Below are 18830 nucleotides of genomic sequence, written 5' to 3'. Positions count from 1 at the left end.
GATTAGTGTCGAGGTCCGGTGTGCCGGCCAGTCTGTGGATGGTTTTTAAGGCGGTTTTTCACCTGCCTCGGCGAATGCGGGCTGGTTCCCCTTATTCCCCCTCAGTTACAGTATGTCGGCGATTGCTGCGCAAACACTTTCTCCACGGAAGCGTACACAATAATTATTTTATCACGCAGACATTGGGGTTACACTCGTCTGGTGTGAGACGTTCCTGGAGGGGAGGGGGGGGGGGGTGTCCACTGGTGGCCTAACCGCACAGTAACCCTGGGTTCGGTATGGTGCGGCGATGGGGTGAGTGGACTGCTGTAGCCTGTTGTGGGATTGTGAACCACTGAGGGCTACGGCAGGGACGAAGTGTTTCCGTCGTTTCTAGGTCCCCAATCCATACAATACAATACAATGTGGTAGAACTCCCCGCAGTAATTGGTAGCATTGGAAGGGAAAGGAATGTAAATGAATGTGTGAAAGTGGAAGTTGCAGCCGACGACTTCTCTTCATTTTTGGTTGTTTTGCACATAATTGGAACCTCACATCATTCAGTGTAGGTCTATTGTGTATTTTATCTCTTTATAAAATGTAAATTGCATTTTATACGTAACAAAAGCTAGTTGATCACGTAACTTCTCGCTTTCATGCAACCAAAGCAATTAATTTTGATGTAAGTACAGTTTACATGCGTAAACATAAAAAATCAATACAATTATTGTTATTTTATACTCAACAGAAACCTCATCATATTCAACGGGAAGAGTTTCCCGTTATTATGGATCAGTGCGAATGGCGTTTGTGAATAGTAGAAACATGCTTTATACACTACTGGCCATTAAAACTGCTACATCACGAAGATGACGTACTACAGACGTAAAATTTAACCGACAGGAAGAAGAAGCTGTGGTGTGAAAATGATAAGCTTTTCAGAGCATTCACACAAGGTTTGCGGCGGTGGCGACACCTACAACTTGCTAACATGAGGAAACTTTCCTACCGATTTCTCATACACAAACAGCAGTTGACCGGCGTTGCCTGGTGAAACGTTGTTGTGATGCCTCGTGTAAGGAGGAGAAATGCGTACCATCTCGCTTCCGACTTTGCTAAAGGGCGGATTGTAGCCTATCGCGACTGCGGTTTATCCTATAGCGACATTGCTGCTCGCATTGGTCGAGATCCAATGACTGTTGGCAGAATATGGAACCGGTGGGTTCAGGAGGGTAATACGGACCGCCGTCTGGATCCCAACGTCCTCGTATCACTAGCAGTCGAGGTGACAGGCATCTTATTCGCATGGCTGTAACGGATCGTGCAGCCACGTCTCGATCCCTGTGTCAACAGATGGGGACGTTAGCAAGACAACAACCATCTGCACGAACAGTTCGACGACGTTTGCAGCAGCATCGACTATCAGCTCGGAGACCATGGCTGCTATTACCCTTGACGCTGCATCACAGACAGGAGCGCCTGCGATAGTGTACTCTACGACGAACCTGTGTGCACGAATGGCCAAACGTCACTTTTTCGGATGAATCCAGGTTCCGTTTACAGCATCATGATGGTACCATCCGTGTTTGGCGACATCGCGGTGGACGTATATTGGAAGGGTGTATTCGTCATCGCCATACTGGCATATCACCTGGCGTGATGGTATGGGGTGCCATTGGTTACACGTCTCGGTCACTTCTTGTTCGCATTGAACAGTGAACGTTATATTTGAGATGTGTTACGACCAGTGGCTCTTCGCTTCATTCGATACCTGCGAAAACCTACAGTTCAGCAGGATAATGCACGACCACATGTTGGAGGTCCTGTACTGGCCTTTCTGGATACAGAAAATGTTCGACTGCTGCCCTGGGCAGCACATTCTCCAGATCTCTCACCAATCGAAAACGTCTGGTCAATGATGGCCGAGCAAGTGGCTCGTCACAATACGCCAGTCATTACTCTTGATGAACTGTGGTATCGTGTTGAAGCTGCATGGGCAGCTGTACCTGTACACGCCATCCAAGCTCTGTTTGACTCAATGCCCATGCCTATTATGGCCGTTATTACGGCCAGAGATGGTTGTTCTGGGTACTGATTTCGCAGGATCTATGCACCCAAATTGCGTGAAAATGTAATCACATGTCAGTTCTAGTATAATATATCTGTCCAATGAATACCCGTTTATCATCTGCATTTCTTCTTGGTGTATCAATTTTAATGGTCAGTAGTGTATAAGCACTATGAAGTTTTGAAGCAATGTCTGATACGTTTTTGTTTAGCTTTTTTGTTAAATTTTACATTTTTTGAGGGTACTGTGTTTTCTAGCACTATGTGATAAACGTATTATGTTTTTTATTTTTTCTACAGCACCCCTTTGTTTCACGCTGCAGGCAAACAATTTTCGGATAAAACCTGAATTGAAAGTTGAAAGTTTCAATTATGCTATAAATACTGTTTATTTTTAAGCAACAGACAGGTGAACAACTATGCAGAACAGAAATGTTCCTTAGGTTACGCGACCCTTTATAGATCCTCACTCAGTTTGCAGACGGCACTGTACTTCTGGTTTCTAGGGACTCCAGTAAGCAGTGATCGTATTCGTATGCAAAGTGATCGAAATGAGGTAGCGACCAACAGGTATGTAAGACACATAATGTACAGGTAACGCAGTTTCTGTCATAAGTGACCAAGGCTACGAGGAAAAGTACCGTAGTCTAAGCTACTACGGTAGGCTACAGTAGTCTTACATCTCTAAGAATAACGTATAACTGAATTAGCAAGTAGGGAAATGAGTGTGCGGACCAACCTTGACGAGCGACCCTTTATAATCCTCACTCAGTTTGCAGACGGTACTGTACTTCTGGTTTCTAGGGACTCCAGTAAGCGATGATCGTATTCGTATGCAATGTGATCGAAATGAGTTAGCGACCAACAGGTATGTAAGACACATAATGTACAGGTAACGCAGTTACGCTCATAAGTGACCAAGGCTACGAGGAAAAGTACCGTAGTCTAAGCTACTACGGTAGCCTACGGTAGTCTTACAACTGTAATAATAACGTATAACTGAATTAGCAAGTAGGAAAATTAGTATGCGGACCGACCTTGACGAGCGCCTGGGCGAGCACGTCCTGGGCGCAAGCGCTGACGGGCACCTTGAGGATGGCGTAGGGGATCTCGGGGGAGACGTTGTAGACGCAGACGAGGAAGGTGTCGGTCTCCTCCCAGGGCCGCAGCTGCAGGCTGCTGGCGGCGGCGGAGGCGACGGCGGCGCCCTCCGAGTCCTCGGTGGCGGAGCGCCGGCCCGACGACGTGCTGCGGATGGAGGAGAGCCAGGCGCGGCTGGACGGGTCGTCGCCCATGCGCTTCAGCAGGAAACGGCCCTCGCCCTGCCACTGCGCCTGCGCCTGCAGCGGCCGCTCCTGCCGCACGCAACACACGTTTCTCTTCCGTACAAGGCTACGGTTACACTCCACACAAATGACTTCAGAAAAGACATTTAACACTTAAACTTACAGGGTGGCGCACGAAACGTGTTACCAATTGTTTCTTTCACAATTCACGGCGCACATTAGATATCCCGCTGGGATCTCAACAGCAGTACCAGCAGAGCTTGGAAAAACAAATGAGTTGCGAAATGACGTGTAATTCACGATACTGCCGCTAGGAGACTAGTAAGCAGCAATGGCTGACAATGGAAGACTGACGACACATCAACGATCGGGAATTGTGTTATTTTTTCATGAAACGAAAAACGTTGTTGTGACTTACAGGCGTTTTCGACAACAGTTTAACACACGATGGGTCCCTTGCAAGAAGACCATCCACAGGTTGTACGATAAATTTGTACAGGAAGGAACAGTATTGGAAGCGAAGCGACCTCGGCCTAAGCCTGTTTGTTCGCTGGAGAATATTGAAGCGGTACGAGCTGCTGAACAGAGAAGTCCCGGGAAATCGTGTAGAAAGGCAGCAGTGCAAGTGGGAATATACAGACACGCAGTGGTTCATGCAAGATGGAGCAAGGCCACATACTGCAAACACTGTGTTGGAGTTTAATTTTAGAAAGCGTCTTACTACAGCACGTAAGCAACGTTAAGGATGATCCTTCCCATTTCTGCTGTCACCCTGTCACGTAAAGGCATGTAAATTATGACAAGTGGAAAAACTTAATATTGTTTAACTGCTTGAATAAATAATTCAAATTTATTTGATTAGAAACAACTTTTGAGGTGCATTTGCTTTCAGGAACATATTCAGGACCTTTATCTGACAAAGAGACCCCCAGACAGTCTGATTTTGGTTATTTGTTATATTTCTGTGCATGACGTTCAGAAACCAATAATTAATCTTTCAAAACAGTTCGACGCAATTCTAAAACATTTTCGACAAAATTGACGTTGATTTTCTCTAGGAACTTTAAATTCACTAAAATTAAGACAGCCGCATGGCTAACTCGCTAGCATGCTAATTAACATATATCTAATTATCATTTTTACGAAAAATGCATGTCTTTTGTTTCTAATTAGGTATTCCAATTATTATTTCTTAATATTTTATAAAATATTGTTCAAAAATGGTTCAAATGGCTCTAAGCACTATGGAACTTAACATCTGAGGTCATCAGTTCCCTAGACTTAGAACTACTGAAACCTAACTAACCTAAGGACATCACACACATTCATGCCCGAGGCAGGATTCGAACCTGCGACCGTAGCGGCAGCGCGGTTTCGGACTGAAGCGCCTAGCACCGCTCGGCCACAGGGACTGGCTAAAAGATTGTTAATAAATCTGTAACACTGTTTTCAATTAAGCAGTCTTTATTAACAGACTTTTATAAAAGTCGATAAATAAGAATTTGTATTTGCAATATGTGGGATATGTAATCAGAAAAAAGATGTTGTGCATTTTTTCACAAAAATGATGATTAGATAATGGTTAAATGAACCACGCGACTCGTCGTAAAAATCGTCCGAAATTAAGTTAATTAGATTAAGTTCCTCGGAAATCTTCAAAGTCGATTTTGTCGGGAACTCTTGAGAGTTGCATGTACTGCTTTGAGTGTCCGCCCCCGGTAGCTGAGTGGTCAGCGTGACAGAATGTCAATCCTAAGGGCCCATGTTCGATTCCCGGATGGGTCGGAGATTTTCTCCGCCCAGGGACTGGGTGTTGTGTTGTCCTAATCATCATCATTTCATCCCCATCGACACACAAGTCGCCGAAGTGGCGTCAAATAGAAAGACTTGGACCAGGCGAACGGTCTACCCGACGGGAGGCCCTAGCCACATGATAAAGACTGCTTTGAGTGATCGAGATTTGAGTTCTGAACTACACGTAAAATAAATATAAAAAATTAGAAAAATCCAAATGCCGGATGGTGTGCTTGTAGGTCTATACCATCCTCAGACTCGTACAAATCATCCCTGAAAAGCATTTTCCTAACATGGACATTGCACGCGTTATTCCTACTGGCATCCATGTTTCTGACAGTTACCATTGTTTACATGCACACAAGCCGAGCGGAGTAGCCGCTCGGTCTTAGGCGCCTTGCTGCGGTTCGTGCGGCTGTCCCGGTCAGAGGTTCGAGTCCTCCTACAGACTTTGGTGTGTTTGTGTGTGTTGCCCTTAGTGTAAGTTAGTTTAAGTTAGATTAAGTAGTGTGTAAGCCTAGGGACCCATGACCTCAGCAGTTCGGTCCCACAGCAACTTACCGCCACATGCACACATCCTGACAAAATTACCATCAGCGAGCATTTGAAATTGGAGAAAGTGACGCCATCTCTCGGTCTATCGTGGAACTAGCAACTAATACGAATAAAGCACATCACTTATTAGTCAACCACAAGATTATTGCACCTGGGAGCGTGGATGCTTCGGCCGATTGATTGTGAGCGAGCACGTAATCGAGGTTGACAGTAGAGATCAGAAATGAACTCAGTATGCTCACTTTATACTCACCAGCGAGTCCTGTGACGTCATATCGGAACTCGCTGTCTCCGTGTGCCCGCAGACTCGACTCGTGGGTCACCAACGCAGCCCACTCGTCACCTGAGCCTGTTGTCGGGTACAAGTGGACTCCATTTGATCAGAAAGGGGAGCGAGTACACGAGTTCGCAAGCATAAGCGCGGACTCGTGACATTCCCGCTACATACGCAACCGTTGTGAAAGAAATTTCCCGCCTTAAACTGTAAATTACTATTTATTTATTTTACAAAGTCATCATTTCGGCTTTTAGCCATTCTTATACGCACTCTGAAATGTCATAAAATGTGCAACTCGCCTAAATGATAATAGCAGATTTCCTACCAATATATCGACTGGTCAGTTAACATTGAATATTGTGCTGTTTATACATACATTTATTAGATAAAACGTTTTCGAAGACTGGTATAAATTTATTTTAATATGTATTCAGAAAACGTCTAACAAGCACGTTGACATATACACACTTTCAACGTTGGTTGGTTGGTTGATTTTGGAGAGGGGATCAAACAGCGAGGTCATCGGTCCCATCGGATTTGGGAAGGATGGAGAGGAAGACAGCCGTGAAGTTTCAAAGGAACCATCCTGGAATTTGCCTGAAGCGATTTAGGGAAATTACGGAAAACCTAAATCGGGATGGCCGCACGTGAGTTTGAATCATCGTCCTCCCGAATGCGAGTCCAGTGTGCTAACCACTGCGCCAATTCACTGGGCACTTTCAAGGCGTTACCGAGTTTGTAACACCAGTACCAGGAAACATAACATGAGGATGAATTGCAATCTCTAAACGGTGATTAATTATTCAAATGAATTACAGAAATGAATGATAGGCTACTCAACTCTCTGTTAGCCTACAAACGCAGGCTACCATGTCCAAATGAGAACCGAAATAACACGCTTTTTTGTCGCAGGGATATAACAGTGACGTTGCTAGGTGCCCAGTTTTCGTTTGTCGCAGCACATTTTTTCTCATGGTGGAGGTGGAAAAAACAAGAATACTGTGGTGTCACCGCCAGACACCACACTTGCTAGGTGGTAGCTTAAATCGGCCGCGGTCCATTTAGTACATGTCGGACCCGCGTGTCGCCACTGTGTAATCGCAGACCTAGCGCCACCACCAAGGCAGGTCTCGTGATACGAGAGAGCACTCGCCCCAGTTGTACGCGAACCTAGCTACCGACCAGATGTACGAAGCCTTTCTCTCTCATTAACCGAGAGACAGAATAGCCATCAGCTAAGTTAATGGCTACGAACTAGCAAGGCGCCATTAGCCATACAGTGATTGTACTTAAAGCCTCCTGTGTATCGTCAAGATCGATGTACCTCAATCAATGAGTAAAGTTAAGTATTAAACCTGCTCCGTACTTTTCTTCCTAACATTAATTACGTATCCTGTTCCAGTACTTCACGCCCGTCTGCGTTAGTCTAGCTTGCCTTTTCAGCCATCTCAACTTCACGGTGTCGGCCCAGCTACCGACACAACATTGGCGACGAGGGAAAAGAGTTCTTTCTGATTGCTTACATTTAATTGTGTCATGGCTTCGCCACATTCTCCAGATGTACTGTCCGAATTTTATCGCTTGCAGAATCAGCAGACGCAGGCGTTACTGGATGCCCTTGGACAGCTCGTCCAGGGTCAACGTTCCATTCAAACCGATGCGGCCGCCGCCGCTTCTTCGCTACCGCTGCCACTACACGCTGTTGCACCTCCCTTTCGACCATACGTGGCAGCCGATGAGACCTGGCACGAGTGGTCTCGCCAGTTCAACTTTCATCTAGCAGCCTACAGAATTCAAGGTAAAGAGCGGCAGCCGTTTTTGCTTTCTTGTGTCGGTGTGTCCACATACCGTGTGATAGTGAAATTGTTTCCCCGACGCGACGTAGCAACTCTGTCCTACGAGGAAATTTTGTCTGCATTAGATGCCTATTTCAAAGAAACAGTTAATGTGGTTGCAAAACGGTATACGTTCTTTCGTACAAAACGTACGGCCGGTCAAACTAATAGGGAGTGGGTAGCAACATTGCAAGGACTTACTAGGGACTGTGCCTTTGAATGTGACTGTGGTCTTTCTTATTCAGATACAATGGTGCGTGATGCAATTGCACAGAACGTTTCTGATGTTCGCATACGGGAGCAAATTTTGAAACTAGTTAATCCCTCCCTTCAACAAGTGATAGACATATTGGATAGACAGGACACACTTGACTGTGCTCAGGAATCTTTTGAAACTTCGCCAGCCGTGTGTAACATTAACCGGCCCGCTGGACGCGCTGCGCGGCCCGGTAACCGGGCCTCGCGCACGTCCGCACAGCTGCCGCCGCGCGCTAAGCCACGTGTGTCGCGCCAGCCCACAAATGTAGTGAAATCGTGCCCGCGGTGTGCTACTAGACATTCGCGTGAACATTGCCCGTCACGCCAAGCTATTTGCTTTTTCTGCGATAAGAAAGGACATGTTCAAAGTGTTTGCCAGAAAAAGCTCAGATCGGACAATCACAATCAATCCAGGCCCTTTGCTTCGCGCCGGAATCGAACCAAGGACACTCAGGCTCGTGGACCTTCGCCTATGGACATTCATGTCGTTAATTCCGCTTCGTCCAGTGACACTTTCTCTAACAGTGACTGTGTTCGTCCCACAAAAACTGTGCGTCGACGTCGCCGGAAATCACGTCAATTAGCAAGTGATTCTGTACCGGTGTCTATTCAAATTGCACAAAACAGTCGCTTTTGTCGTCAGCAGGACAATAAACTTTTTGTGGACTTAGACTTTGCAGGCAAAGTGATACCATTCCAGCTCGATACCGGAGCTGCAGTTTCATTGCTCAATCATGACACGTACAAACAACTGGGCAAACCTCCGTTGCGTTCCGCAAATGTTAAGCTAACCACATATTCAGGACAGAAAATTCCTGTGTTAGGACAGTGCAGCCTTCTTGCCACATACAAGGGACAAACAAAACTTGTGTCATTTTACGTTCTTCGTTCTTCTACGGCAGTGAACTTGTTTGGTCTAGATTTATTTCAGTTGTTTAACATGTCTATTGTAAATCAGGTCCTATCAGTGAATCAGACTGTGCCTACAGACAGTGTTTCTCGGCTGTGTGACGAATTTGCAGACATTTTTGCACCGGGCTTAGGTTGCGCTAAAAACTATGAAGCACATTTGGAACTGGAAGGAAACGCGCAACCGAAATTTTTCAGAGCGCGCAATGTTCCCCACGCATTGCGTCAGGAGGTCGCAAGAACATTGAACAATGTAGAATCACAAGGTGTGAGTGAATGTGCGCAATGCCTCTTTCATTTCAGCTCCGCTTCATCGCTTACGCCGTAAAGGTGTTCCGTTCGTCTGGACGACGGAATGTGAACGCGCCTTTCGCCAGTTGAAATCGGCGTTGCTTTCTAATACTTGCCTTACGCCATTCGATCCCCAGAAACCCCTTTTGTTGATGGTAGATGCATCGGATTTCGGGATCGGTGCTGTGCTTGCGCACAAAGTTGGCTCCCATGATCGCCCTATTGCCTTTGCGTCCAAATTGCTCTCGTCTGCGCAAAGAAATTATTCACAGATAGAGAAAGAAGCTTTGGCTCTCGTGTTTGGTGTTACTAAGTTCCATGATTTCTTGTATGGTCGTCACTTTACCATCATCACAGACCACAAACCTTTGACATCGCTTTTTCATCCGACCAAGCCTGTACCTCCACGTACAGCGCAGAAATTCATTCGCTGGTCTATTTTCCTCTCGCAGTACCGCTACGATATCTTGTATCGGTCCACTGCTAAGCACGGAAACGCCGATGCGTTGTCCCGTTTGCCTGTTGCTGAGGATAAAGCATTCGATTCTTCCGAACTTGCTTGCATGTTCATTGATTCGGAAACCGATGAAGTGGTCGAATCGTTTCCGATTGATTTTCGTCGTGTCGCTACAGCCACAGCTGCTGACCCTGTCCTTGCTACTGTTTTACGTTTTGTTGCTACGCAATGGCCTTTGTCAAAGTCTCGGATCGAGGATCCGTTGGTTCGCCGATTTTTTGCTCACAAGGAGCGACTTTTTGTTCGACGTGGTGTTTTGTTGTTGCGTTCTGATAATGATCAGTCCAGAGTCGTGGTCCCACGTTCGTTACAGTCCTCTGTTTTACGGCTTCTTCACCAAGGACATTGGGGTATAGTGCGAACGAAACAACTTGCTCGTCAGCACTGTACTTGGTTCGGAATCGATGCTGCGATTACGAATATGTGTTCTTCGTGCCCGGCGTGTGCCGAACAACAGTCCGCACCGCCGCGGAAGGTCTTTGCGTGGCCAAAAGCCACTTCCCCTTGGCAACGCTTGCACATTGATTTTGCTGGTCCATTCTGGAATGCTCGATGGTTGGTTCTGGTCGACGCCTTCAGTAATTTTCCTTTTGTTGTCCGGATGTCTTCCACGACGTCCTCCGCCACCATCCAAGCGTTGTCTGCTATTTTTTGCATTGAAGGTCTGCCGCAGACTATTGTTTCCGACAATGGCCCACAATTCATGTCCGCAGAATTTCAGTCATTCTGCCAGGCCAATGGTATTCAACATCTGACATCCGCGCCGTTTTCGCCTCAGTCTAACGGTGCCGCTGAACGATTGGTCCGGACTTTCAAGTCACAGATGTTGAAATTGAAAGAGTCGCATTCTCGGGAGGACGCATTGTTGCTCTTTTTGTCTTCGTATCGCTCTCAGCCCCGAGATGGTCGCTCGCCGGCTGAGTTGCTCCACGGTCGTCCTCATCGCACCTTGATGTCTTTGCTGCATCCGCCGCATCAGGTTCCTGTGCAGCGGCAGACTCCTGCTTTTGCTCCAGGCGACGTTGTATTTTATCGCAACTATCGAGGTTCACGGCGTTGGCTCGCAGGGCGCATTCTTCGCTGCCTCGGCCGCGCGATGTATTTGGTTTTGGGGGCCTCTGGTGAGGTGCGTCGGCATCTCAATCAGCTGCGCCTCTGTCGTCGCTCGGGTTCTGCCGCTCCCCGTCTGCTTTCAGCGAAGGTGCCGTCCGGTCAGCGCCCTGGGGACCCATCTACTGGCTCGCCTCATCCCCAGGTGTTACCGACGATGCCTTCCATTTTGCCCCATGGCGACGCGCCGCCGCCGCCGCCGCAGCAGCAGCAGCCGCCGCCGCCGCCGCTTGTTCTCCCGCCGGCGCCGCCCGCATTCGACGCTTCGTTGCAGCCGCCAAGCGCCTCCCAGGGTCACGCGCCGCCGATCGCTTCCCGTGACCAGCTGTCCTCCGCCATGGAACTCCCGCCCGCTCCGGACCACATGACGTCATCGCGCGTCGGCTACCCCGACGCAATGGAGGTTGATCCTTCGGTCCCTCCTGTCTCTTTACGGGCGCATACACCGCATGTTGACGTGCACCCTGGGCTAGTTTTTCAGGCGTTTCCTAGCTCCCCTCGGACCGAATGGCCGGGTGCGGGTGGCACAGCCTCGCCTGTTGTTAGGCTCCCCACCTCATCGCATACGTCAACATGTGGTCCTCCCCACGGCGGGCGGAAGCCTTATCACACGACCGTTCGCCGATTTGCGGGGGAGGAATGTGGTGTCACCGCCAGACACCACACTTGCTAGGTGGTAGCTTAAATCGGCCGCGGTCCATTTAGTACATGTCGGACCCGCGTGTCGCCACTGTGTAATCGCAGACCTAGCGCCACCACCAAGGCAGGTCTCGTGATACGAGAGAGCACTCGCCCCAGTTGTACGCAAACCTAGCTACCGACCAGATGTACGAAGCCTTTCTCTCTCATTAGCCGAGAGACAGAATAGCCATCAGCTAAGTTAATGGCTACGAACTTGCAAGGCACCATTAGCCATACAGTGATTGTACTTAAAGCCTCCTGTGTATCGTCAAGATCGATGTACCTCAATCAATGAGTAAAGTTAAGTATTAAACCTGCTCCGTACTTTTCTTCCTAACATTAATTACGTATCCTGTTCCAGTACTTCACGCCCGTCTGCGTTAGTCTAGCTTGCCTTTTCAGCCATCTCAACTTCACGGTGTCGGCCCAGCTACCGACACAACAAATACAACCATTTTGTTTCGCACTGGACGAAATTTGTACGTTTTTCGCCTGAAGCGTGGGCTATAGCGTGAAACATATTCCAGATATCACTCCTCGTCTAATGGAAAACATTTGAAGATGTGTACCTTGTATCAATTAATTTTCGTGTTACACCCTCCACAGTCTCACAAAACATAGCTTCGTTAAACGCCACCACACCCAGAAAATCGACCATATCGTCTCGTCAGTGCTACTTTACAGCAGCAAGATTGAGTGTTCACCTTCCGTAGCGACAATAAGTCGCGACTATCCTTAGACTTCCGCTTGCTTCGGTAAGAGAGCAGAAGTCGACGAGTATGAAGTGTCCGCAGCGCCACAGTCCACAGATTCGTTATATTCGCGGAACAACAGCGGGATCGAAGGATGCCAGTTTGCACAGTTGTAACAGCGGGTTCTTGATTTGCGAAGTCTGGAAACCGAACATCAACTTGGCGCGCGCATAGCTTCTGATCGCTCGTTGACAGTATGCGATGGTTTTTCTTGTCACCACTGTACTTGTTTACTGTAACGCACAGCGGCCGAGTGCAATAGTACCTGGTTGAGTTTTACCACGCTTTATATGCAAGAACACTGCTTCTCATCGCCTGCCCCTTATTGTTGTTCACAGGCAAGGTGTTTCAAATACACTACTGGCCATTAAAATTGCTACACCAAGAAGATGACGGGCTACAGACGCGGAATTTAACCGACAGGAAGAAGATGCTGTGATATACTAATGACTACCGTTTCAGAGCATTCACACAAGGATGGCGCCGGTTGCGACACCTACAACGTGCTGACATGAGGAAAGTTTCCAACCGATTTCTCATACACAAATAGCAGTTGACCGGCGTTGCCTGGTGATACGTTGTTGTGATGCCTCGTGTAAGGAGGAGAAATGCGTACCATCACGTTTCCAACTTTGACAACGGTCGGATTGTAGCCTATCGCGATTGCAGTTTGTCGTATCGCGACATTGCTGCTCACGTTGGTCGAGATCCAATAACTGTTTGCAGGATATGGGATCGGTGGGTTCAGGAGGGTAATACGGAACGCTGTGCTGGATCCCAACGGCCTCGTATAACTAGCAGTCGAGATGACAGGCATCTTATCCGCACGGCTGTAACAGATCGTGCAGCCACGTCCCGATCCCTGAGTCAACAGATGGGGACGTTTGCAAGACAACAACCATCCGCACGAACAGTTCGACGACGTTTGCAGCAGCATGGACTATCAGCTCGGAGACCATGGCTGCGGTTACACTAGACGCTGCAACACAGACAGGAGCGCCTGCGATGGTGTACTCAACGACGAACCTGGGTGCAGGAAAGGCAAAACGTCATTTTTTCGGCTGAATCGAGGTTGTCTTTACAGCACCATGATGATCGCATCCGTGTTTGGCGACATCTCGGTGGACACACGTTGGAAGCGGGTATTCGTCGCCGCCATACTGGCGTATCACCCGTGATGGTATGGGGTTCCATTGGTTACACGTCTCGGTCACCTCTTGTTCGAATTGATGGCACTTTGAACAGTGGACGCAAAATTTCAGATGCGTTACGACGCGTGGCTCTACCCTTCATTCGATCCCTGCGAAACCCTACATTTCAGCAGGATAATGCACGACCGCATGTTGCAGGTCCTGTACGGGCCTGTCTGGATACAGAAAATGTTCGACTGCTGCCCTGGCCAGTACATTTTCCGGATGTCTCACAACTGAAAACGTCTGGCCAATGGTGGTCCAGCAACTGGCTCGTGACAATACGCCAGTAACTACTCTTGATGAACTGTGGTATCTTGTTGAAGCCGCATGGGCAGCTGTACCTGTACACGAAATCCAAGCTGTATTTGACTCAATGCCCAGGCGTATGAAGGCCGTTATTACGGTCAGAGGTGGTTGTTCTGGGTACTGATTTCTCAGGATCTATGCACCCAAATTGCGTGAAAATGTAATCACATGTCAGTTATAATATAATATATTTGTCCAAAGTATACCCGTTTATCATCTGCATTTCTTCTTGGTGTAGCAATTTTAATGGCCAGTAGTGTAATCCGACTGGTTCGCGTGCGGAAGTAGTAATTTACGCATAAACGTTTAGCGCCAGATGGTGGGACAGGTAGACGTACCTCGAGGTCTAGGACGCGCTGCGTGGCCGGGATGTCGCGGTCCTTCTTCTCCCAGCTGCGCGCCACCTCCTCCACCAAGATGTAGTCGTGCACGCGGTCGGCACTGAGCCCCGCCTTCTGCAGCGCCTGCAACACCACCTCCTGCGTCGTCGACTCCTGCGTGATCTTGAGGATGGTGTACGGCTCGTCGGGCATGACGCCGTACACCATGAGGAAGAACATGCGGCGCTTGAGCGGCACGCTGCCGATGGCGGCGGCGTGGTCCTTCTTGACGGCGGCGGCGGCGTCGGCGGCCAGCTCGCGGCTGTGCCTGGCCGCCCTGGCGCCCGCGGCGGACGCGGCGCCCGCGGAGACGCCGGCTGCGGCGACGGGCGCCCGTCCCGCGTGCAGCGCGTCGCCGTTCTCGACGGAGACGCCGTCGTAGTCGAGGCTCTCCTCCTCAGCGCGCGAGTACACGAACAGCGTGGCCAGCTGCAGCGGCTGGTTCTGCGGCGAGCGCAGCCGCACGTGCCGGTAGCCGGGCCGCAGGCACTTGAGCGGCAGCACGCGCTGCGCCAGCACGTGGCTCGTGCTCGCGTCCAGCACGCTGAAGCGCAGGAACGCCAGGTCGCGGAACATCACTTGGAAGAAGAACGTGTCGTTCCAGATGGGGTTGAGCGCGTTGCGCTGCACCACCTTGGTCTTCTGCTTGTTGCAGTCCACCGGGATGCCCACCACCTCCACCTCGACGTAGGTGCTCGCCTGCAGGTTGGTCTGGTTCACGTACTGGCCCGACACGACGTTCACGAACAGGTGCGACGAGTGCAGCCCGTCGAACTCCTTGTCCCACGGGTTGAAGCGGCGGTACATCATGTGCGTGCGGTCCCACATGACGGTCGGCTTGAGCACGTAGCCGCAGCGGCCGTTCTGCTCGAACATGGCGGCGTTGAGGTGCAGCGCCGCGTCCTCCGTCTGGTAGTTGAGCGCCACCATCTGGATGCCGAACGCCCAGAAGATGACCGGGTTGAAATTGGACGAGTCGATGCGCATGCCCGCCGGGTAGGTGCGCATCAGCTGCGTCTCGGTGTGGGCGACGAGCGCGTGCGGCTGCTTGCGGCACAGCTTCTTGGCCGTGTTCTCGTTCAGCGACGAGCACTGGTAGCAGGGGTGGTTGACGTTGGGCGTGCCGCGCTGCGGCCCCGCGCTGCCGCCGCCGCCCCCGCCGGCCGCCGGGCTGGGCCCGCCGCTGCCCGCCCCCGCGCCCGGCCCGGAGCCCGCGGCGCCGCCGCCCGAGCCGACGCCGGGCGACGCCGACAGCGAGCCGGAGCCGTGCGCCGTCGGCGTCGGCGGCCCGGCGGCGGCGGCGGCGGCCGCGCTCGAGGGCAACGTGGGCGGCGTGATGCCGCCGATGCTGCTCTTCTTGAGTGCAGGGCCGCCCACGGCCGGAGCCGTGCTCGCCGACCGCTTGCACTTGACCGAGCTGTTGGGGCTGATGGTGTTGAGCCCGCGGAACTTGATTGCCTGAACATACAGAAACATACGAATCTAATAGGCTCACATCTTCCTCCATCGACACTACCTCGCTCGGCTATTATTATTGTCTATTTATTTTAGGCTAAAACAAGTGTATATATAAAACGACTGAAGCGATAAATGAAATTTTGTGCCAAGCTCGGGGTTCGAACACAGTCTCCTGCAGCCTAGGCAGTTGCACTAACCCTGGCACAGTAGCTTTCCACAGTTGTAGTGGTTGAGAACCGACATGTGTTTACGTAGTCAGTGCAGGTGTGGAAAGCCATTATGGCAGGGTCGCGCACTGATTAGCGCATCTGCCTAGTGAGAAGCAGACACGGGTTTAAGTCCCGGCCTTGGTACATATTTCCATTCATTCCTTCAGCTGCATGTATACATCACATACGTTAGAGACCCGAAAAGGGCTCTGGAACCATACTGTTTCATTTAAAAAACAAGTAATAATAATAATGGGCGTATGGCATTGGTGGCTAGGAGACCCCTCGCGGGGCGGTTCGGCCGCCGCTCCACAAGTTCTTTAACGCCACTACGGCGACTTGCGAGTGAATGAGGATGAAATGATGATGGAAGACACACAACACCCAGTCATATCGAGGCAGAGAAAATCCCTGACCCCGCCGGGAATCAAACCGAACTCGGGACCCCGTGCGCGGGAAGCGAGAAAAGACCACGAATCGCGGAAAAAAAACGTATGTCATTAAACGTTTCAATGAGAGGATCTTACAGGGACAGTGCAGACCATGCGATCCACCATTTTAGTAGTCAGATCACTCTAAAGTACTTAAAATAGCAGACAACAACGCGTTTAGTGCAAGTGCTTCTAAATCTACGGAAGCAGAAGTAACATGCGCAGTTAATGATCACTGAAGTGTTATGATTAATTGAGTATGGAATTATCTTACTTATCCATGTTAGACAAATTATAGATAGTTTGTCTTCGATGTAACCTTGGTTGTGAGGAGAAACCGGTCAGTATCGGTCAACGGTATTCCATTTATGTCAATTTTGTTACGTACGTCAGGCACCTATGCGAGAGAGTCTTTTTAAAGCGTGTGTAATGGTATAAAGTACCATTTCATCATCACTGCCAACGCTGTCACATCATTATGGGCTTATTATCTGAAAATGACGTAACCGGAGACAGTCACAAAGATTAAATAAAGCAATATTTGCCGTTTCAGGATTATTCGCCTACGCTATTATTTTGATTCATTGGCAGTCCTCGTATTTGTACAGCGAAACGAAGAATCAGCGTAATTAGAACAAAAAATAGCTTAAGAATAAAGAAAGAAAACACGATGGCTATGAACAGTAACACGAAGCGCAATAACGACTTTCTTGTCAAAAAACTTGCGAACGACATAGCAGCGAAGTGCAAGGGTTCTCCTACCTAGGAAGTAAGATTACGCAGAAAGCCCGATGCATAGAGGATATCAAATGTGGAGTGGTACAGCGGAAGAAAGCATTCGTCAACGAAAAATTTCATCTAGTAAGAAGTATTGGTATGAAACTGAGTAAAATGCTACTGAAAGCGTTCGACTGGAGCACGGCAGTGTGTAAAAGGAAAACAGAAACCACCAGATGTACGGAGAAGAAGAAAGAGGCAGCATTTGAAATGCGGTGCTATCGAAGAAGGAAATAAAGTGGGCAGTTAAGATACGAAATTAAAAAGTGCTAGCAAGAATAAGTGACGGGAGAAGTCTATGAAGATTTCACGAGAGAATGGGACAGGTTACTAGGATATTTGTTAGGGTAGATTTGACGAGAGAAAGGGACAGGTTACCAGGATATTTGTTAGGGTATTCAGGAATAATTAGCTTCGTGCTGCAAGGAGAGGTAGACAGGAAAAAACAGAAGGTGCAGACAGAGAATGTAGTTCAGTCCGAACACTGGCTTGACGTAATTCTAGTCTAGCCTGTGCAAGCGTCTTCATCTCTCGATGACTACTCCAGCGTACAAGTACTTCAACATGCTGACTGGACTCAAGAATTAGTCTCCCTCTACGCCGGCCAGTGTGGCCACGCGGTTAAAGGCGCTTCAGTCTGGAACCGCGCGACCGCTACGGTCGCAGGTTCGAATCCTGCCTCGGGCATGGATGTGTGTGATGTCCTTAGGTTAGTTAGGTTTAAGTAGTTCTAAGTTCTAGGGGACTGATGACCTCAGATGTTAAGTCCCGTAGTGCTCAGAGCCATTTTTTTCTCCCTCTACAATTTTTAACTCCCCGCCTCTCCTCCAAACGCTTTCCTCCATTCCATATTGACGATTCATCGATAACTCAGAATGTGTCCTACCCGGTTATCCCCTCTTTTAGTCACGTATTTATCTTTTCCTGAATTCGGTTCAGTTACCATCTCATTAGTAATCCGAGCAATCCCTTATAAACTCCAGCATTTTTCTGAAGTACCACATTTCACAGACTTTTGTTCTCTCCTTGTCTGAACTGGTTACAGTCCCTGTTTCATTTCCGTACGAGGCTATACTCCAGACAGCTACGTAGACTTCCTAAGAATCAAACTGAAATTCGTTTTCAGCTAATTTCCCCTTTACGAAAATGTCTTTCTTGCTATTTCCAGTCTGCGTTTTATACCCTATATTTCTCCATTTTGTTACCAAAACGGCTAAATTCCTGTACTATTTTGAGCGTCATATTTCCTTCTCTAATTCCCTGAGCACCGCCTGATTTAATTGCATTACATTTCAGTATCTTGCCTTTCTTTTGTAGAAGTTCTTCTTATAACCTCTTTTCAAGGCACTATCCACTTTCGTCACCGGGAGAGTTGAAATGTCAATGGCAAACCTCCGAGTTGCTGGTGAGCCTTTCAGGTTGCATGGTCATGGTTCACGAAACTTTTCCATTCAAAAGGTTTCATGCAGAGGGATGCCTGGACTCAGCGCATGCAGGAGCACTTCTATGGTATCCAGTGCAACTTTGGACGAAATGTTACGAACGGAAAAGTTTCATGGATCACGATTATACAGCCTTGAATACTCATCAGCATCTAAGGCATCAGATACTGAAAACCTGCATTGTATAAGGCTCAGTCAAATGAAAATGAGGTAAATGGGAAAATGTAAGGAAACTTTATTATTTCAACAGTAATCGCCATAAATGTTAATACACTTATCTTACGGTGAGACAAGACGGTCAGTGTCTTCATGGAAAAACGTTT

At 48.8% G+C, this 18830-nt stretch overlaps 1 protein-coding gene across 1 annotated transcript in view; it reads right to left on the bottom strand.

The window, feature by feature from the left end:
- LOC126455985 (1-phosphatidylinositol 4,5-bisphosphate phosphodiesterase epsilon-1-like) overlaps nt 1-18830 on the bottom strand; it is a 464968-nt gene that overhangs the window by 25839 nt on the left and 420299 nt on the right. Inside the window, exons 21-22 of the mRNA XM_050091742.1 lie at nt 14149-15648; nt 3084-3401 (exon numbers count right to left, since the gene is read on the bottom strand). Coding sequence (XP_049947699.1) covers nt 3084-3401; nt 14149-15648 — 1818 coding nt within the window. The remainder of the gene's footprint in view (nt 1-3083; nt 3402-14148; nt 15649-18830) is intronic.

This window comes from Schistocerca serialis, chromosome 2 (assembly GCF_023864345.2).
Source record: "Schistocerca serialis cubense isolate TAMUIC-IGC-003099 chromosome 2, iqSchSeri2.2, whole genome shotgun sequence".
Lineage (NCBI taxonomy): Eukaryota > Metazoa > Arthropoda > Insecta > Orthoptera > Acrididae > Schistocerca > Schistocerca serialis.
Note: the sequence above shows the minus strand (reverse complement) of the source record. Positions and strands in the feature narration are given on the sequence as shown.